The sequence below is a fragment of the Balaenoptera physalus genome, assembly GCF_965194825.1.
Source record: "Balaenoptera physalus genome assembly, chromosome: 10".
Taxonomy (NCBI): domain Eukaryota; kingdom Metazoa; phylum Chordata; class Mammalia; order Artiodactyla; family Balaenopteridae; genus Balaenoptera; species Balaenoptera physalus.
The window spans coordinates 108,577,992-108,600,434 of NC_138889.1; the positions used below are offsets into that span (position 1 = coordinate 108,577,992).

Below are 22,443 nucleotides of genomic sequence, written 5' to 3' on the forward strand. Positions count from 1 at the left end.
TTTTATTGTTATTTATTTATTTATTTATTTATGGCTGCATTGGGTCTTCGTTGCTGCCGCGCGGGCTTTCTCTAGTTGCGGCGAGCGGGGACTACTCTTCCTTGCGGTGCGCGGGCTTCTCACTGCAGTGGCTTCTCTTGTTGCGGAGCATGGGCTCTAGGCACATGGGCTTCAGTAGTTGTGGTACATGGGCTCGGTAGTTGTGGCGCACGGGCTTAGTTGCTCCAAGGCATGTGGGATCTTCCTAGACCAGGGCTTGAACTCGTGTCCCCTGCATTGGCAGGCAGATTCTTAACCACTGCACCACCAGGGAAGCCCTCTCAACAAGTTTTTAAATGTGCAGTATTGTTAATTATAAGCACAGTGTTGTACAACGGATCATCTTGCATAACTGAAACTTTATACACACTGAACAGCAACTCCCTGTTTCTTCCTTCCCCCAGTCCCTAGCAGCCACCATTTTACTTTCTGCTTCTGTGAGTTTGACTTAGAATATAGGCTTTTTTTTATAATAGTTGGCTGGATTTGAGTCCCAGCTTAGCTACATATTGAGTAATCCTGGCTTGTTACCCAACCTTTTTAATTCTTTCTTCATAACTAAAATTGACATTTTACTGTCTTCATAGGGTTGTTGTGAGGATTATAAATGAGCTAGAAAAATGGGCTCGAAAATGCTTAGCACAAGGAAGCGTTCATATGTTAGCTATTATTATGATAGAAAATGTAGTAACATCTAGTCACATTGATATTTAGCTGTAGCATTTCATAGCAACACTCACCTGTGTGAAATTGGATTGTCTAAACCTACTCTTAAGTTCTTGTTCTCATTCTGCTCTTGCCTATGCCTCTAGTCTTTTCTTAATTAAGTGGGTTCTGTTTTCCAAACAAATTATGAGCTTCTTGAAAATAGCCGCTCTCTTCTATTTATTTCTGTTCTGTCTTGGACAGAACTCAGCCTATAGTAAGTACTCAGGATATGTAAGTCCTGTAAGTCCTAGTACAAAGGCTGTGGGACACACAGGCTTAGAATCTCTATGAGGATGATGGTGGGAAAAGAGCTTTTTAGGTCCCTGTTCTGATTCTTTACTCTGTCTCTCTCAGGAACTTCCTTCCACTACTAAACAAGCTTCCTAACAAGTATAGTGAAGGATGAATTACAATTTATTAAATCATTTCAGTTTATTTGGTTATTCCCCTTTCTCTTGGCAGTATTAAATTCTAACATAATTGTATGCTTTTCACCAGGGTTTTCTTTCATTACATCCCAACAATACAAGAGAATCATAGCAATAGATGATTTAATTCTTGTTTTCTGTAAATGTACATGATTACTTCTATAGCACTTTCTGAGATTTTAGAGCAACACAGGCAGGCAGGTGTGAAATTTATTTTACGTCAAGAATTGAACTGTGTTCTAAACCTTCTAGTTTTGTTGGTCAGTTCTCTTTTCTCCTTTAGTCTGTCTTCAGCCTTCTGTCTGTCTTAATGTCCAAAAACTTGTTCTTATATAAGCACATAGCTCCTCTGTCTTCTGGCTCTGCACTTCCCCTGTTCACATAATGACCATTCCTTTAAGTTCCTGCTACCCAGAAATCAACAACAGTAGAGCCAGCTCTACCGCTTAGGCTTTTAGGCTTCTCCCAAATAACACCTTCCAGAAATGACCACTTCATATTAAATTGCTGACAGTGTGGGGATGGAGAGGGTACAGTTGCTGCATTTCCTGAAATTTCATCCCTAGGATTAGATATTTGATGTAAGGAGATAGAGATGGTGAAACCATAAAAGAGCTCCTGAAAGGGATAGACTTAGGAAACTTATTAGAAGCTTTGCCACTTGGGATGATAAGGGAGGAAAAAATCTTATCTGATGTTTAATGCTGTTTGAGAAAAGGCATGTGAGGTATGACTTGTCTCTAGCCGCATAAACCGCTCTTTTGGGGAAAGATAGTTTGTTTCCCAGTCCAGTGTTGATTCCTGTTCAAAACCATAATTGCTAATATTTTTTGGACATGTGCTGGCTACTTCACGTCTTTTATCTCACTTAATCGATTACTCATACAGTCCTGTGTGATGGCTTCTATTTTAATTATTAATGTAGCTCATGTACAGTGAGAGGCAGAACCATTATTTGAACCCTGGACTCTGCCACTACTACATTCAGCCTCTTTTTATGTATGGGATGCTTTACAGTTTGAAGAGTACTTCTGCGTATGTTCTCATTTAAACCTCACCACAATCCTGTGCATTAAGTGAAATTCTTGACATTTTCACACAAGAAAATGGAAGCTTCGGGAATTTGAAGCTCAAAGTACCAGTACCTAGACCAGGCCCACACCCACTCTGACTCCAGTTCCTTTGTTCTCATTATGTAGTTTTGCTAAAAATAATAAGTAATAAACAGGGTCATATCTGAAGGTGAATTTTCTAAGATTGTTCACTTGGTTGAAGGTGATTGGTAATGTTTTAGATGTCTGGAGAAGTTAGCAAATATGTGGTCATTAACTTGCATTATTGGTTTCTCTCATAGCTTGAGTATAACTGCTTTATCTAAGTATTCCTTTTGCTCTTGGGCTTCTCAATGCTATGGGTCAGTTTACCACTCGTATACTAACATTTCTAGGTAAATTCAGAAGTGAAGACATAGTTTTCTGTGCTTTAACCTTAGTTGGCACAAATGAGTGACTGAAAGATGAGAAGGAAAAAGGTCTTGCCAGGATTATAATATAACATGGTAGTGGGTGGGCTTCCCTGGTGGCACACTGGTTAAGAATCCGCCTGCCAATGCAGGGGACACAGGTTCGAGGCCTGGTCCAGGAAGATCCCACATGCCTCGGAGCAACTAAGCCTGTGCGCCACAACTACTGAGCCTGCGCTCTAGAGTCTGCAAGCCACAACTGCTGAGCCCACGTGCCTAGAGCCCGTGCTACACAAGAGAAGCCCCCGCAATGAGAAGCCCCCGCACCGCAATGAAGAGTAGCCCCCGCTCGCCGCAACTAGAGGAAGTCCCTGTGCAGCAACAGAGACCCAATGCAACCAAAAATAAAAATAAATAAATTAAAAAAAAAAATCATGGTAGAGGGAAAGGGGAGGAGTATATGTGTTTGTGGGGGACAGTTTAAAATACCAGCTCTTCATCTTTTGCCAGTTCCTTCCAGAGCTTCTATTCCTAAACATGAAATTTCATTACATTTATGTAATATCATCTGGCTTCAAGTGACTGCTTGCTGTCTCCCCAAACTCACCTAAAATTTAGGAGAAGCAGCATGTGGGACACATTTAATGGTTCATATCATTTACTGAGTAAATGTCTAGAGTTAGTGTTTTCCAGAACAAGCTGTCCTTTTAGGTTTGCAGTACCTTTCTCAGTGACTGGCAGAAAGGTCACACTCTTACTTCCCCATTAGATTTAAGGTAAACTTCTAGGGGCTTTTTCTTTTTCTACAAATTGTTTTGCCTAACAAATACACTAGTCTTTATCTTCTAGGAACTGAAATGGCATGGCTTGTGCCATGTATCATACTAATGACTTACAGTTGCATCAGTTACAGAAGATGGTGAAAAAACTAGGCATTATCTTTGTTTCTGGATTCTGGGTGTCTGTTGCTATAGAAACAAACCAGGCAGTAAACATGAGTGTTTAGGGAGTATTTGAATCTCAATGGATGTTCATTGGCTAATGAAAATGAAGTTAAGAAATTTGTTGAGTTGAGGGAGAAGCTGAATATTTCTGAGTTCATTATTGTTTCCATTTTTGGTGGGTGGTATTATCCATTTTGGTTGTGTGCAGGTCATTTGAAGATTATTTCCTAGTGATTAGGCCTTCCAAAGTTCCCTTTTCTGCTCTAGGAGGTGGACAATTAGAAAAAGCAAACATTTTTATATTCCTTTTGGGTAATGATTTCCCTTAATTCAGATTAATTTTGAGGGGGGGGTCTGGCAATGAGTAGATTAATTTTTGAGTGTCATATAGTAAGAGTGCTGAGTTTAAAAATCATTCTATGGTTACTAAACGGAGGTGAAGATTTGAAAGCGGGATAGAAGGTAGAGTGGGGAATTACACATCTTTATTTCCCAGTTATTTAAGAAATAAATCCCCCTTGGGACTTCCCTGGTGGCGCAGTGGTTAAGAATCTGCTTGTCAGTGCAGTGGACACGGGTTTGATCCCTGGTCCGGGAAGATCGCACATGCCGCGGAGCAACTAAGCCCGTGCGCCACAACTACTGAGCCCACTTGCTGCAACTACTGAAGCCCACGTGCCTAGAGCCTGTGCTCCAAAACGAGAAGCCACCGCAATGAGAAACCCACGCGCCACAACGAAGAGTAGCCACTGCTCGCTGCAGCTACAGAAAGCCCACGGGTAGCAACAAAGACCCAACACAGCCAAAAATAAATAAATAAATAAATAAATAAATAAGTAAGTAAGTAAGTAAATAAATTTATTTATTTATTTATTTATTTATTTTAAAAAGAAGTAAAACCCCCAACATGACTTGGACATTGACAAATGTTGTTACTTATTTCCAGTTTCTCTGATGGCTTGACTAGGCTACTTTGGGAGGATAAACGGATTGAACATTTGCATGTTGATAGTGTAATATTGCTGATTACTACTTTTGCCAGTATCCAAGAAGAAGAATGTATGTATATTCTAGTAAAAACCTTTAGGGGAATAAAAATGTGCTTTTTCTATAATGTCTGAACTCAGATTATTTCTCTTAAAGATGGTGTTGAGATGCTTGTCTTCATCCTGAATTTCAGAGAATGATTTTGCTACTTGTAGCCACAGTTTTTTTCTTTACAGAATTGTGGCGATATCATGGTTACTTGTGCAGCAAGCACACTGAACAGTTGATTATACCACATAGTACGCAGAAAAGCAGGGAATGTTGGTGGAAGAGATCCAGCACTTTAACTCATTTCTCAGCCAGTTGGTTTTTTGGAGGACATGTTTGTGGTTGAGTAACTGTATCCTGACTCAGAATTTTAGGATCATTCTGTATATAGTAGGTATTTGACATTAGTTCTGAGGGAACTTTTAGGGGAAAAGTTCACTTTGTGTTATGTATCCCTCTTCTTTGGAGCATTGTGCCTTCTCAGCTATCTTTTTTTTTTTTTAAATCAAAGAGACTTAGGTGTGAATAAGCTTCTTGCCAAATTCTATTTATGGATTACTCTGCCTTGTTGGAATTACTGTGATCTGCTAACGTTTTTCATATATAGAGAGTGCTCTATGTACTGTTGATCTCTGCAGAAGGTGATCTTCAGTTAGCCCAGAAAATATTTGAAGGCTGAACTGTCAACAAAAGAAATGCAAGCTTTTCAGCCATGTCAGTTGATCAGTACACATTCTTTGTAATACATTAAAGCAGTGGTGTTAAAACTAAGCATGTGCCTTCCTTTATCTTTGTGGTCAGGCCTCTTATTTTAAGGCCAGTAAGTGTTAAATCAAAAGGTAAAAACTTGGGCCCAAGTTTCAGTCACTGTAAGGCAGTGGTTCCTACTGTTTTTGTACTACCTTAGGGTGTTCCCATTAAAATCCCTCATGAGGTGTGATGAAATTATCACATTTTCTAAACAAAGATTATAAGCTTTTATTTTTGAAAAATGTTATCCACACCCTCTCAGTTAATAAGGAGGTCCTGAGTAATCCAGTAGGGTGAGGGGGAAACCCAAAAATGTTTGAAGAGGTCACTGCTATAGAGGAGCAATATAGAGTCTGTATCTATAGTCCTTGGCAGTTAGTAGGTGTTCAGTAAAGTTATTATGAATGAACAGACATTTCTTCTCTTATGTGGAGCCTTCACCAACCATTCTGTTACTTCTTCCTCTTGGACTTTAATAACATTTGTATCTACCTATCTTAATACAATACATATCACATTGAATTGTAATACTGTAATTTATTTACATATCTGTCTCCCCCTACTGGCCAGCAGTCTCCTTCAGGGCTAGGACTGTGCCTTTTATCTTTGTATGCAGAGCATCTGGCTGTTACTCCATGTTCAGTGTCTTGTTTTATGAATGAGTAAGTGTTCAAATAATTTTTTTTTTAAGAACTTATTTTTCTCATTCTTTTTTTTTTTAAGATTTTTTTTTTTTGATGTGGACCATTTTTAAAGTCTTTATTGATTTGTTCTGGTCTTTTTATGTTTTGGTTTTCTGGCCACGAGGCATGTAGGATCTTAGCTCCCTGACCAGGGATCGAACCCCCACCCCCTGCATTGGGAGGCGAAGTCTTAACCACTGGACTGCCAGGGAAGTCCCCTCAAATAATTTTTATAGCACAAACCACACATACACACATAGGAAGGTGGTAGGCAACGATCCATCTACATACGTACCTGTCCCAGTGTGTGATCTTACAGTAATGACGGGTTTTCAAAAATATGGAAAGAAAGAAAATGAGAACAACACTTTAAAGTTCAGTTGATTTTTAGGATATGTATACGTTCATACTTTTGTGATAGAGGCTAGTTGAGAACCTCAACTTCTTTCTTTAAAGATGTATAAGAGCTTATTAAGCACTTATCAAATAGGGGTTTTGGTATATGTTGGAAAGATTCAGATTTAATCCACATAGCTTTATAAATTTATAAAAAGATGCCCCCAAACTTTTTTTTAAAGCAGTATTATGATGTGGGCATGAAAATCTAGTTATTACTTGGCTTCTTATACCATCACCAGCAAAGAGGCTGTGTAAATAAAAACTTTTCTGTCAGGTAGTGGGGTAGATCTATCCCAGATAGATCAGAATCTTAGAGAAAATAGGAGACATAGAAATGAATCTTGGTAAAAAAAAAAAATGTTGGCAATTTCATCTTTACAGAAGGTGTATAATAAATGTCACTGACTACAAATACAGAGAATGAGAACAAATTTTAATACCATACACAATAAATGTACTAAGTTCAAAGCACTCTGATATAAAATGGTCTCTGGTTAGGAATAGCAATATTTTTATTTCAGCCAGAATAGCTGAATGTCCAGTAAGATAATTTGTCAAGTAAAAGCTAGAATTAGAAGTCAGGAATGGTGGAATGTTAAATAAATAGTGGCATAGCTAGAAATGTAGTATCCCTTAGCAAATATCAGAAACCTCCAACCTTAGGGAAGATCTTTTGCTCATCTTCTTTCTACCAAGCATGGTTTTCTGATTTATAGATAGTCTCCTTTGTTGCCAGTAGGTCCCACCACTTTACCTCCTCTCGCTGACAGAGCCATTTCAGCTGTCTGGGTGTCTCCTTCCTTTGACAGTTACTTCCAGCTGTCTCAAGCTACTGGTCTGGCTGAAGTTTCATTCCAAAATGATTTCAGTAGTATAGGGTGGTTAGACCATTGGTTCTAAAACCAAAGTGCCTGGGTTCCAATCTCAGCTGCACCAATTACTAACTTTGTAACTTGGGCAAGTTACTTCTATCCTACATTTGCCTTTTTTATTCTTATAAAGTAGAGAGGATAATATTCTTATATGTGTTAATACATGCATAGTGCTTATTACAGTACTCGGTATGTGGTAAGCACTCAAATGTTAACTGCTATTACTACTGTTATTTTGCCCTGGCATCATAGTTCACCTTCAGAGCAGTAACCCTTGTGGGTGTCATTAATAAAAAACTAACTGCCTTTTCATACTTTATACAATTTCTTCATTCTCTGACTCCTTTGTATCCCTAGGGGAGTGGGAATTGCCTAAGCTCTCCAGAAAGAACTGCCTCTAACATCTGGTTGATTGAGATACACGGAGGTTTGTTTAATATGGGGGGGTAGGCAGACAGCAGGACGATGTGGAAGTCCCTAGGAGGGCTACCCTGCCAACCCACCACTGGTCTCTCTCAGTGTCCCTGGTCAGGACAGAGAGGGCTAGGTCTGGAATTTAGATAGTCTATGAATAAGGGCAGACAGACTTGGGGGACCGGTATGTAGCAAAATTTCAACATGGTATAATGTAAAAGGGAGCAAGGCTGATATCTTAGATGGAATCAGATTGTTGAGGACTTTATTTTAGAACACAAAGGGACCTTGAATTATTTACCTCCAGGGGAAAACTAGGATCTAGAGAGGTTAAATGATTTACTTAAGTGCCTAAGATCACACAGCAAAGTAGCAATAGTAGAATTGACACTAGATAAGTTCTCCCTTTAGACACTTTTGCTTTCTTGTTTTTCTGCTGTTTTCTAAGAGGGTTAACTTAGGTCAGTTTTTTTTTTTTTAAACATCTTTATTGGAGTATAATTGCTTTACAGTGGTGTGTAAGTTTCTGCTTTATAACAAAGTGAATCAGTTATACATATACATATGTTCCCATATCTCTTCCCTCTTGCATCTCCCTCCCTCCCACCCTCCCTATCCCACCCCTCTAGGTGGTCACAAAGCACAGAGCTGATCTCCCTGTGCTATGCGGTTGCTTCCCACTAGCTATCTATTTTACGTTTGGTAGTGTATATATGTCCATGCCACTCTCTCACTTTATCACATCTTACCCTTCCCCCTCCCCATATCCTCAAGTCCATTCTCTAGTAGGTCTGTGTCTTTATTCCCATCTTGCCACTAGATTCTTCATGACCTTTTTTTTTTCCCTTAGATTCCATATATATGTGTTAGCATACTGTATTCATTTTTCTCTTTCTGACTTACTTCACTCTGTATGACAGACTCTAGGTCCATCCAACTCACTACAAATAACTCAATTTCGTTTCTTTTTATGGCTGAGTAATATTCCATTGTATGTATGTGCCACATCTTCTTTATCCATTCATCCGATGATGGACATTTAGGTTGCTTCCATGTCCTGGCTATTGTAAATAGAGCTGCAATGAACATTTTGGTACATGACTCTTTTTGAATTATGGTTTTCTCAGGGTATATGCCCAGTAGTGGGATTGCTGGGTCGTATGGTAGTTCTATTTTTAGTTTTTTAAGGAACTTCCATACTGTTCTCCATAGTGGCTGTATCAATTTACATTCCCACCAACAGTGCAAGAGTGTTCCCTTTTCTCCACACCCTTTCCAGCATTTATTGTTTCTAGACTTAGGTCAGTTTTACCTTTCTTTTTCTTTGTAAAATAATGCCGTCGTATTTCCTGATTCTCACAGGTTGATTATCTTAGCAAGAAAAACTATTTGACATAAAATGATAGAATTGTACAGTGATTCTTTTTTTTTTTTTTTTTTTTTTGGCTGTGTTGGATCTTCGTTGCTGTGCATGGGCTTTCTCTAGTTGCGGCAAGCGGGGGCTTCTCTTGTTGTGGAGCGTGGGCTCTAGGCGCGCAGGCTTCAGTAGTTGTGGCATGCAGGCTCAGTAGTTGTGGTTTGCGGGCTCTAGAGCGCAGGCTCAGTAGTTGTGGCACACGGGCTTAGTTGCTCCGCAGCATGTGGGATCTTCCCGGACCAGGGATAGAACCCGTGTCACCTGCATTGACAGGCGAATTCTCAAGCAGTGCACCACCAGGGAAGTTCCTGTACAGTGAATCTCAAAGGGAGATTTTTGATACATTACATTACTAATTTTTAGAAATTGTAAAATATTTATAACAAAACATGCCATTCTAACCATTTTTAAGTGTATTAATTCAGTGTACTACCATCATTACTGTTTCCAAAACTTTTTTTCATTACCCCAAATAGAAATTCTGTAATCATAAAGCAGTAACTTCCCATTCCTCCTCCACCCAGCCCCTGGTAACCTCTAATCTACTTTCTCTATGAATTTGTCTATTCTAGGTACTTCATAAGTGGAATCATATAATATTTTATCTTTTTATGTCTGACCTGTTTCACTTAGCATGATGTCTTCCAGGTTTATCCATGTTGCTGCGTGTATCAGACCTCCATTTCATTTTATAGCTGAATAATATTTCATTGTATATATAAACACCACATTTTGTTTATCTGTCAATGGAAATTTGGGACTATTTCCACCTCTTTTTTTTTGACCATTGTGGATAATGCTAATATGAACGTTGGTGTCAAGGTGTCTGAGTCCCTGCTTTCAGTTCTTTTGGGTGTATACCTAGAAGTGGAATGATTGGATCATATGGCAATTCTGTGTTTACTTTTTTGAGGAATTGCTAGACTGTTTTTTTACACAGGTTGCAAACAGCAATGCATAGGGTTCCAATTTCCCTACTTCCTGGCTAACACTTGTTATTTTGTGGTTTTTTGATGATAGGAATCTTAATGGATGTGAAGTGGTATCTCACTGTGGGTTTGATTTCTAGTGATGTTAGACATCTTTTCAAATGCATGTTGGCCATTTGTGTATCTTCTTCGGAGAAATTTCTGTTTAAGTCCTTTGCCCATTTTTGAAGTGGGTTTATTCTGTTGTTGAGTTGTAAGAGTTCTTTATATATTCTAGATACTAATCCCATATCAGATATATGATTTGCAAATATTTTCTCCCTATGGTTTCTTTTCACTCTGTCATTAGTGTCCTTTGCACAAATTTTTTTTTTTTAAAAATATTTATTTATTTATTTAATTTATTTGGCTGTGCCGGGTCTTAGTTGTGCACGCTGGATCTTCTTTGCCACATGCAGGAACTTTAGTTGCGGCATGCAGGATCTAGTTCCCTAACCAGGGATCAAACGCAGGCCCCCTGCGTTGGGAGCACGGAGTCTTAACCGCTGGATCACCAGGGAAGTCCCCAAATTTTTAAAATTTTGATGAAGTCCATTTTGTCTGTTTTTTTTGCTTTTGCTTTTGATGTCGTTTAAGAAATCCTCGTTAAAGCCAATGCTGTGAAGATTTTCCCATGTTTTCTTCTAAGAATTTTATTATAGTTTTAGCAGTTATGTTTACGTCTTTGATCTGTTTTGAGTTAATTTTTGTACTGTATGGTGTCAGTAAGGGTCCAACTTGATTCTCCTGCCTGCAGATACCCAGTTTTCCCTGCATCATTTGTTGAAAATGTATTTAATCTTAATTAATTTAAGTCTCATAGTCACATGTAACTAACATTTTGGATAGCTCAGATCTAGCTGATCATGTAATTTTTCTCCTTTAATCTGTTAATATGGTGAATTATATCAGTAGATGGAATGGAAATTCTCAGAACTAACAAACTGCTTCTGCATTTTTGGCACATCATGGTAGTTCATTAAATACTTAATAACTTTTTTTAGTCACTTGTCTGTGTGTCCTTTCATATAAAATCAACTGAAATGTCTGGAAATTGTTTAGAAAAAGATTTTGCTTTCTCAAAAAAATGATATCAGGCAATGTGTCTTCTATTGGTCTACATCAAACTTTATTCTTATATCATAAAAATACATTGCTTTACTTAAACATGTACGTTGTATTACCTTTATTCTTTTACAGCTTGCCCATCATTATTTTGTATTGAGATAGAATTCATATGCTAGGCAATTCACCCTTTTAAAGTGCGTAATTCAGTAGTTTTTAGTAAATCCACAAAGTTGTGAAAACATACCAGTATCTAATTCTAGAACATTTTCATTACCCCAGAGAAACCCAATACACATTAGCAGTTATTCCCCATCTCTCTTCCTTCCAGCCCCTGGCAACCACTACTGTGTTTTCTGTCTTTATAGATTTGCCTATTCTGTACATTTCAGATAAAGGTAATCATAAAATATGTAGTCCTTTGTGATTGGCTTTTTTCACTTAGTGTGTTTTTCAAAGTTCATCTGTGTTTGTAGCATTTATCAGTACTTCACTCCCTTTTTTTGCTCAACTGTATTCCATTGTATGGATATATACTATATTAGCCATTTGTCAGTTGATGGACCCTCGGGGTGTCCATCTACTCTGGTTATAATGAATAATGTTGCTATGAATGTTGGTGTACATGTTTTTGTGTGGCATGTTTTCATTCTCTTGGGTAAATACCTAGGAGTGGAATTTCTGGGTCATATGGTAACTCTAACCAGTTTGAGGAACTGCCAGACTGTTTTCCAAAAGAGTTGTTCTGTTCTCCATTTCCACTAACTGTGTATGAGGGTTTTGCTTTTTTCACATCCTCACCAGCACTTATTACCTAGTAGGTGTGAAGTAGTATCTCATTGTGGTTTTGATTTGCATTTCCTTAATGACTGATGAGCTAAAGACTAATGATGTTTCATGTGCTTATTGGCCAGTTACATATCTTTGAAAAATACTCTTTCAAACCTTTGCCCACTTTAATTTTATATTTTGTCTTTTCATTTTTCAGTTGTAAGAGTTCTTTATATATCCTAGATATTAGACCCTTATGAGATATGTAATTTGCAAATATTTTCTCTCATTTTATAAATTGCCTTTTACCTTTCTTGATAGTGTTTTTGAAGCACAAAAAGTTTTAATTTTGAAGAAATCTAGTTAATCTATTTTGTTGTTGTTACTTGTACTTTTGGTGTCTTATCTAAGAAACTGTTGCCTAATCCACAGTCATGAATATTTACACCACAATTTCTTCTAAGAATTGCATAGTCTTAGCCTTTACATTTAAGTCTGATCCATTTTAAGTTAGTTTTTTTGTATAAGGTGTGAGGTAGAGGTCCAGCTTCATTCTTTTACATGTGGATATCCAGTTGTCCCAGCACCATTTTAAAATTTTTTTTAATTTTTAAAATTTTTATAGTTTTAAAGGTTGCTTTCCATTTACACATGTTTAGAAAAGAGAATGCCAGATGTTTCTGTGTAATAGTGGATACCTGTTTGCATCTACTCTTGCACCATTGTCTTTTTTTTTTTTGGCCACACTTTCAGCTTGTGGGATCTTAGTTCCTCCACCAGAGATTGAACCCGAACCCTCAGAAGTGAAAGCGTGGAGTCCTAACCACTGGACTGCCAAGGAATTCCCACCATTGTCTTTTCTACAGCTAACCATCTAGGAGAGTATACTGAAAAATAGTATAGTATAGTATAGTATAGTATAGTATAGTATAGTATAGTATAGTATAGTATAGTATAGTATAGTATCTGTAGCCCTTCATCTTATCTGTCAGTACTTGAGTTAATCTAAATATTCCATTTATGTGGCCGTTTTTACCATTTAATATAGTTAATTACCACCTGACCAGGAGTGGTAAATATTTTTTAAGGCAGTTTAAAAATTTTTTTTTTTTTGGCTGTGTTGGGTTTTTGTTGCTGCGCGCGGGGTTTCTCTAGTTGCGGCGAGCAGGGGCTACTCTTCGTTGCGGTGTGCGGGCCTCTCATTGCAGTGGCTTCACTTGTTGCAGAGCACGGGCTCTAGGCGTGTGGGCTTCAGTAGTTGCAGCACGCAGGCTCGGTAGTTGTGGCTCATGGGCTCTAGAGTGCAGGCTCAGTAGTTGTGGCACACGGGCTTAGTTGCTCTGTGGCATGTGGGATCCTCCCGGACCAGGGCTCGAACCCGTGTCCCCTGCATTGGCAGGCGGATTCTTAACCACTGCGCCACCAGGGAAGCCCCTAAAATTCTTTTTATTATTTGAATTCTGGAAAACATGAGTTTGCTATATAGTTTGGTAATCTAAATAGAATAAATGATAATTGGTTATTCAGGAGTAAAACTCACTGTTAACCCTGGAAAGTACAAATTGCTTTTGAGTGAAAATGTGGTTGGAATGGATTTCATAGTTCAGTTTGTGCCTGCTATTTACTGTGACACTGGGTTCAGCAAGGGCTGGTGTCTGTGGGAGGCCAAAAACCTCCTTTAGGTTGTCAAAAAGCACCTAGAATTTAAAAAAGCACAGCATGCTAGTTAAACCATTTAGAATTATTTGGTAATGTTGGTAGGCTGGAGGAGATTGGTGGCTGCTTTCCTTAGTGTTAAAGTGGCATTGCCTTGAGTTTCACCTGTAGCAGATTGTGTCATTGACTACTGATTTCCAGGGTTATTTTGAGGATTGAATATGTTTTTTAAGCACTTAGAGATTTGCCGCAGATGTTTACTTTCACCAGGGTTTACCTATAGATAGGAGAATGGAGGCGGGGAACCCTTATCCTTGACAGTGTTAAAACCAACACAAATAATTTCACATTACTGTTGACCTCCCAATTGCAACAATCAAAAGAAAACAAGAATTTAATTTTTCTGTAGTCCTTAAGAAATGGGCATAGCTTGGCTGGGGCAGGAGTATTCCTTATATCCTTACACTTTCCATATTGAAAGTACAAATGGAAGAATAATTCTTCTTGAATATAGGAAGAATAAAAGCATGTAAAAAGAAAGAAGAGACAGAGAACTTCTGGCTACCATGTTAGAAGTGTTGGGATAATCAAGATGATGATTTCTTGACTGAAAAAGAGTAATAGTTGACCTAGGAAACGTTAAAGTTTGAAAATATGACTGGGATTTTTTTGATGTGCATATTAGAATTTATGCAAAAGAATGCTTTCTTTTCTCTTTTAAATTGAGGTATAATTGACATACAATATTATATTAGTTTCAGGTGTACAACATTCAACATTTGTATACATTGCAAAATGGTTACCACAATGGTTTGTTACCATCTGTCACCTTACAAAGCTAATACAGTATTATTGACTATATTCCCCCATGCTGTACATTACATCCCCATAACTTGTTTATTTTATAGCTGGAAGTTTGTACTTCATAATCCCATTCACCTGTTTCACACCACACCCACCCCTCTGGCAACCACCAATCTATTCTGTTTATGACTCTGGATTTTGTTTTGTTTGTTTTGTTTTTTAGATTCCACATACATGCAGTGTGTGTCTTTCTCCACCTGATTTATTTCACTTAGCGTCATACTCTCAACCCTCATGTTGCTGCAGATGGCAAGATTTCATTCCTTTTTATGGCTGAGTAGTATTCCATCGCGCGCGCGCGCGTGTGTGTGTGTGTGTGTGTGTGTGTGTGTGTGTGTGTGTGTACACACATGTACCACATCTTTATTCATTCATCCATCAGTCAAATCGACACTTAGATTGCTTCCATATTTTGGCTATTATAAATAATGCTGCAGTGAGCATAAGGATGCATATATCTTTTCTTTTTAAAAATTATTTATTTATTATTTATTTTTGGCTGCACCAGGTCTTCCTTGCGGCACGCGGGAAATTTAGTTGCAGCATGTGGACTTCTTAGTGGTGTCATGCAGACTCTTAGTTGCGTATGTGGGCTTCTTAGTTGCGGCATGCGAACTCTTAGTTGCGGCACGCATGCGGGATCTAGTTCCCTGACCAGGGATCGAACCCAGGCCCCCTACATTGCGAACGCAGAGTCTTACCCACTGGACCACCAGGGAAGTCCCACATATATCTTTTCAAATTCATATTTTCGTTTTCTTCGGTTAGATACCCAGTAGTAGAATTGCTAGATGATATGGTAGCTTGATTGATTGATTGATTGATTGATTGCTGCGTTGGGTCTTCATTGCTGCGTGTGGGCTTTCGGGGGCTACTCTTCGTTGCGGTGCGCGGGCTTCTCATTGCACTGGCTTCTCTTGTGGAGCATGGGCTCTAGGCACGCAGGCTTCAGTAGTTGTGGTACGCGGGCTCACTAGTTGTGGCGCACGGGCTTAGTTGCTCTGCGGCATGTGGGATCTTCCCGGACCAGGGCTCAAACCTGTGTCCCCTGCATTGGCAGGCGGATTCTTAACCGCTGCACCACCAGGGAAGTCCCAATTTTTTTTTTTTTTTTTTTTTGCCATGCTGTGTAGCATGAGGGATCTTAGTTCCACAACCAGGGATCAAACCCACACCTCCTGCAGTGGAAGCATGGAGTCTTAACCACTGGCCGGCCAGGGAAGTCCCTGTTATCTTTTTGATAATAGCCATTCTGACAGGTGTAAGATGATACCTTACTGTGGTTTTGGTTTGCATTTCCCTGATGATTAGTGTTACTGAGCATCTTTTCATGTGCCTCTTGGCCACCTGTGTGTCTTTTTTGGAAAAATGTTTATTCACATCCTCTGCCCATTTTTTAATCAGTTTGTTTGTTTGTTTGTTTGTTATTGAGTTGTATGAGTTCTTTATATATGTTGGATGTTAACCCTTTTTCAGATAAATGATTTGCAAGTAGCTTCTCCCATTCAGTAGGTTTCCTTTTTATTTTGGTGGTAGTTTCCTTTGCTGTGCAGAAGCTTTTTAGTTTGATGTAGCCTCATTTGTTTATTTTTGTTTTTGTTTTCCCTTGCCTTTGGAGTCAGATCCAAAAAAAAATTGCTAAGACCAATGTCAAGGAGCTTATTGCCTATGTTTTCTTCTAGGAGTTTTATGGTTTCAGGTCTTACATTTAAGTCTTTAACCCATTTTGAGTTAATTTTTATATATGGTATAAGATAGTGCTCCAGTTTCATTCTTTTGCATGTAGCTGTCCAGTTTTCCCAGCACCATTTGTTGAAGAGACTATCCTTTCCCCGTTGTATATTCTTGCCTCCTTTGTCATAAATTAATTGACCATGTATGTGTGGGTTTATTTCTGGGCACAAATGAATGCTTTCTAAAAGTGATTATTGTGGGAAACTACATTTATTCCGATGGTATTGTTCCTGCTTTTTGACATACTTGGAACTCATCTTTTGGAGTTCTCTTCAAACACACATACATGAAATAAGGTGAGGAAGAGAACGGGGTGGTGTCTTCTAAAAAACAAACCCATTTAAGAAATTGTCAGTGAAAATACCACTCCCCCTTTCAAATATAAAGGTAACTAAAAATATTTTGAGCAGTGATGGCATTTTTAGAGTGAGAGGTCTACTAAAATTAGGTCTTTTGGCCTTTGAGCTGTGATTTATGGCAACAAAGTGCTAGGTAAGAGTGTTATAAAGTTTTTTGTGGTTTTTTTTAAAAATATTTATTTAATTTATTTATTCTTTTTGGCTGTTGGGTCTTCGTTGCTGCACGTGGGCTTTCTCTAGGTGCCCCGAGCGGGGGCTATTCTTCGTTGCGGTGCGCAGGCTTCTCATTGCAGTGGCTTCTCTTGTTGCGGAGCACGGGCTCTAGGTGTGCAGGCTTCAGTAGTTGTGGCGCGCGGGCTCTAAAGCGCAGGCTCGGTAGTTGTGGCGCACGGGCTTAGTTACTCCGCGGCATGTGGGATCTTCCCGGACCAGGGCTTGAACCGTGTCCCCTGCATTGGCAGGCGGATTCTTAAGCACTGTGCCACCAGGGAAGCCCAAGAGTGTTATTTGGTTTTTTGCCAAATATGGAAAAGATATCAGGTGTCTATCAGTGTTTCTACCTAAAACTGGTAAATTGAATCTTGTTCTCCTCTGGTGTGTAACAGTCAATTTTATTTCCTGTAGTTTTTATTTCTTATGACTTATTTCTGCCCTTTCCCTGATCCCATTCCCTAAGAGACCTTTCTACAGTGTCTCATTTTCTTATGTGTTTATATAAATTCAGGTGCCATGTAATCAGTTCTAGATCATCAATAACTTTAAATTCCAGGTTTGGTTGTTCTTAGCACATACTGGAGTAGGGCTACTTTACCATTCATTGCCTCCCACGTGAATTGTCCTACGTGTATGTATTCAAGAAACTTCGACAAATTTTAACACTGGCTAAAGTAAAATATACCAAAAGGTAAATTTGCAGCATAAGCAACGTGTTATCTTTAAAAAAAAAAAAAAAAGCTTACAAGATTATTCACATACCATAAAATTCACCTGTTTAAAGTGTACAACTCAGTGGTTTTTAGTATATTCACAGAGTTGTGCAAACATCACCACTATCTAATTCTAGAACATTTTTAATTGCTCCCAAAAGAAACCCATACTGTTAACAGTTACTTTCTATCTCTCCCTCTCCCCAGCCCATTGCAAACATTAATCTACTTTCTATCTCTGTGGATTTGCCTCTTCTGGACATTTCATGTAAATAAAATTATGACTTTTTGAGGGCGGTGACCGAGTCTGGAGCTGCCCCAGGAGCCGGATCTGTCGTATCTTCTCTCTTCCACTTCCTGTTGCAAACAATAAAGGGCGTTCGTACAGTAAAAAAATAAAAATGTGATTGTGGTCTTTTGTGTTTGGCATCTTTCACTTAGCATGTTTTTAAGATTCTTCCATATTGTAGCACATATCAGTACTTCATTCTTTTTTATGGCCAGATACTATTCCATTGTGTAAATATACCACATTTTGTTAATCCATTCATCAATTGATTGACATTTGGGTTGTTGCTGCCTTTTGGCTATTATAAATAATGTTTTGCTGTGAACATCTGTGTACAAGTTTTTGTATGGACGTGTGTTTTTAATTCTTTTGGATATATACCTAAGATTAAAATTGCTGGGTCATATGATAACTTACTCTGTGTTTAACTTTTTGAGGAACTGCGAAACTGTTTTCCAAAATGGCTGCAACATTTTACATTCACATCAGCACTGTATAAGGGTTCCAGTTTCTCCACATGCCCTCCAACACTTGTTATCGTCTACCTTTTTGATAATAGCCATCCTAGTGGGTGTGAAGTGGTGTATCGTTGTGGTGTTAATTTGTATTTCCCCTAATGACTAATGATCCCGAGCATTTTTCATGTGCTTTTTGGCCATTTGTATATCTTTCTTTGGCAAGACATTATCCTTAATGCTAAGTATTGATGGTCTGCTGTTTGGAATACTATTGTTTAGATTAACTTTCTTTATCTGCTGTAAAAGAGTTTCTGTTTCATTAATTCAAATGTTTTAGTCTATTCTTGAAGGTTGTTTTAGAAAGCTAATCTAGAAAGAGCCTTCCCCATGAAAAAATTATGTTTTGTATCCTGGCCTGTAATGTCTATGAAGACAGTTTAAGCAATGATAGACAAATAAAATGTTTAGTAGGCCCGATTTGGTCATATTTTCGTTGTAAATTTATATCTCTAGGCTCAAAGAGTTAGCAGTGGTAAAATTTACAAGTAGGAAACCTAGTGACTCATTTAAAATTTTGTACATTCTGAGAATATTAGCTCAACTTTAGTTGAGAAAAAGATCTATAAGGCAAGGAAAATTGATGCTTAACATAGCAACTGAAAGGCATGAAAAAGTACGTGATTTCATCCTTATGTCCCTCTCTCCCCAGCGTGGTACCATGCGACGACGCTATGAAGATGATGGCATTTCAGATGATGAAATTGAAGGAAAAAGAACTTTTGACTTGGAAGAGAAACTCCACACCAACAAATATAATGCAAATTTTGTTACTTTTATGGAAGGAAAAGGTCAGTATCATTTGGGTTTAGACCTGCAGCCCCTTGATGTAGGAAGTTGTAGACTCTGGAAGCTGTGGGCTCAGCATCTCTGCAGCCAGAATGCTGCCTGTTGATGCTGTGATGCTATTTATCTGTATTTTCTCTTACTACTCAATGCCACTCATGCACACACGCCCCACCCCAGTCCTCCCACCCTGTGAGTCATTCTCTGCTATATTGGAAAAAGCAAGCGTTTATTAGGGCAAGAATGTTGGAATTTTCCCCTAAAGGCCTCTTCCTTCTTCTCCCATCCCTTGGTTTGGGTTTAATTAAGAATAGTATAATAAAAATCCTTTTATGCATGTACCTGCCCCACCAAAACTGAGCTCCATGTGTATCATGCAGCTTTGTTCCTTGGCAAACTGACAAGGATGTCATGGTATGTATTGTAGTGGACAGAGTTACATATTTAGGCTATTAAGTGACAGGGTGATGATTTCTGCTTAGGATTTATGAGATGACTCAATAGTACTATCCCCTGTTGGTTAAATTCTGAATTACTGTGGAAGTAAAGATTTAGCAAACCCCTTGAGCCCTGCTTCTCAGTGTGCTCTCCCTATACCTTAGGAGGTGCTTCTTCATAACGAGCATGTATTATCTAACAGCAAAACTGTATACACAGAAATAGCAAATACCATCTCTACTTTATTACTTAGGATCCTTTTTATGGTCCTTTTGTCTTTTTCCAGCTAAACCTTTTGCCTTTCTAACAATTGTTTTCCTATGGTGACAGATTTTAATGTAGAGTATATCCAGCGGGGTGGCTTAAGAGACCCTCTGATTTTCAAGAACTCCGATGGACTTGGAATAAAGTAAGTGTTTGTTGTTTGATTGGATGTGGTTGCAAAATGGCCACGTTACACCCAGGGCTATAGACAATGCAGTATTGATAATCCAAGGCATAGATCATTGAAAATATCTAGAAGTGTGTTGTTATAGGTAAGTGAGAAAATATAGATGAGCTATAAAGAAAATAAATTTAAATTTCCTAAAATCTACCACCCTGAGATAATCCCTATTAACCTTTTCTCATATATTCTTTTTTCTTATGTATATATGTACATATATATACATTTATATTTAAAATATATTTTAATCCTCAATATGAAGATTGATATGTCTTGACTGGGGAGTTCTTAGTTCTTTAAGAAAAAACTCACCTGACTAGAGTAGTTGTGCTTCCCATTATACTTACTAGTGTTTGTTTCATAGGATGCCAGATCCAGACTTCACTGTGAATGATGTCAAAATGTGTGTGGGTAAGTATTAAACTTGAGGCCTTTGAGTGTCTTTGAGGCAAAGATCTAAGATTTACAACTGAGTCTTAAATCTCTTACTGAGATTTAAGGCTTAGGAACATTGAACTATATATTTGATTGAAGTATATACTACTTGAAATAGTTTCTTGATTAGAAACTACTGTTTAGCAACTGAGGATTTTCTCAAAGGCAGTTATAGAAGTTGCTTCATTTAGTACTACTCATTAGACATACAACATCTGAACATCTGCTTCTTTCCTACCTACTATTTTTATCATTGTGCATCCTTCCTTCTCTCCATGAAGAGCCTACCTTCCAGGGCAAAATTTCAAAAGTGAAATTTTATATCTCTGAGCCAAGAATGAAACTTCATTTATAATTCTCTTCCTTTCCCTAAAAGCCATGGAGAAATTTCCAGGAAATTTTCACCAATGCTACATTTGGTAACTTGGCTAAGGTTTGAAACTTTGTAAGCTGAGAAGTAGATTCATTAAAATTTCTCTTCATCAGTGATTGGTTAACTTGAGTCTTAATCAGAATTGTATTTCTTTTCTTTCTTCTTTTTTTTTTTTTTTTTTTTTTGGCTGCACTGGGTCTTCGTTGCGGTGTGCGGGCTTCTCTAGCTGTGGCACGTGGGCTCTGTAGTTGCAGTGTGCAGGCTTACTTGCCCCATGGCATGTGGGATCCTAGTTCCCCGACCAGGGATCGAACCCTCATCCCCTGCATTGGAAGGCAGATTCTTAACCACCGGACCACCAGGGAAGTCCCAGATTTGTATTTCATTATATTGAAAGTTTAGAGAGAAAAAGCAAATTAGAACAGTCTAATTAAAGAAGAAAACTTCCTGGGGTCAGTAAGGGTTTGGTCAATTTTTTGCAGATCATTGGTGTTCAGTGCGTCCCTGAGACGTGCCAGGATCCTTAGGAATTCAGAGATGGTTATTCTCCTATACGTGATAAGGCAGTAAAGTGGATTAAAATATTTTAGAAATGTTTCTGGCAGGACATGAAACAAAAGAAGTTTTCAGATGCTTTCCGCCTAACACTACAGCTTCTATTATGTTTTGTCCTCTATGCTGAAGCTCCAGTGCAGTCTCTCCCTTTGAAATTAAGTATTGCAGTACTGTCTCTTGGCCACTTGAGGGCTCTTTTTAGACAGCTGGATAACTTCCGTTTATCCAAGAGATAAATGTCCAAGGTAGAGGAAGTTTCTCTAATTCCCTGTATTTTTCACTCCCCTACCTGTTTCTATGTTAGATTCCAGCTATCTGCCTGTCACTATGTATTTCCTATTACTTAGCACAGTCTCTGGAGTATAGTAGATACTCAGTAAATCTGTTTAGTAATTAAAATGCTTTCCTACTCTTCACAAGGCAGGGTTCTCAGGGGGCCTCAGAAAACCTAGTACTTGAGTTCTTATCGGTCCATCGCTTGACTTTTTTTTCCTAATGGACCTCCAGGAAGTAATTCCTTGGATCCACAAGTTAATAGACCACCACAGCTTTTCTCTATTGGTCAGGCATTCTTAGGGGTTTGTGGTCCACAGATGACCTGCAGCATCTGTGATACTTGTTAAAAATATAGACTTCTAGATCCTGTCATAGACTTACAGTATCCTAATTTCTGAGCTATACAGCTATAAGGACTGATTCACTCACTAGCCTTCTTTTGCATTCCTTCTCACTTATCACTTTCTCATGTCCTCAATATGTTTTCTGCTAATAATGGTCTTTAGAGCCCTTCCTAACCTTATATTTTCCAAATAGACCTGTGGATGGTCTCAGATATCTTTGTTGTGATTTAAAATAAAGCAGTGATTATATTTAAACTGACAGACTTATCCGAAATTTCAAATGATGATTGTTAAAATGCAGTGAACAACATATTGGTGATTACAATAACCCATTATTACTAAATGTACTTTGGCTGATCCATTCTTCTTTTCTACCTAAAGTAGAATGTTACATCTCCAGTTTCAGTTCATGTCCCCAAAAGATAGTACACGTGTTCTATTGTGTAAACTTTATATAATGGGATATATTGATTTTAAAGTGTGGACTCAAACA

General features: G+C 38.3%; 1 protein-coding gene across 6 annotated transcripts in view; it reads left to right on the top strand.

Annotated features, from left to right (window-relative positions):
• The window catches only part of KDM2A (lysine demethylase 2A), a 104,960-nt gene that overhangs the window by 41,843 nt on the left and 40,674 nt on the right, over positions 1–22,443 (top strand). For all 6 annotated transcript variants that reach the window (XM_082478202.1, XM_082478205.1, XM_082478204.1 and 3 more), the window contains 3 exons: positions 18,951–19,089; positions 19,853–19,931; positions 20,332–20,378. In XM_082478202.1, coding sequence (XP_082334328.1) covers positions 18,951–19,089; positions 19,853–19,931; positions 20,332–20,378 — 265 coding nt within the window. The remainder of the gene's footprint in view (positions 1–18,950; positions 19,090–19,852; positions 19,932–20,331; positions 20,379–22,443) is intronic.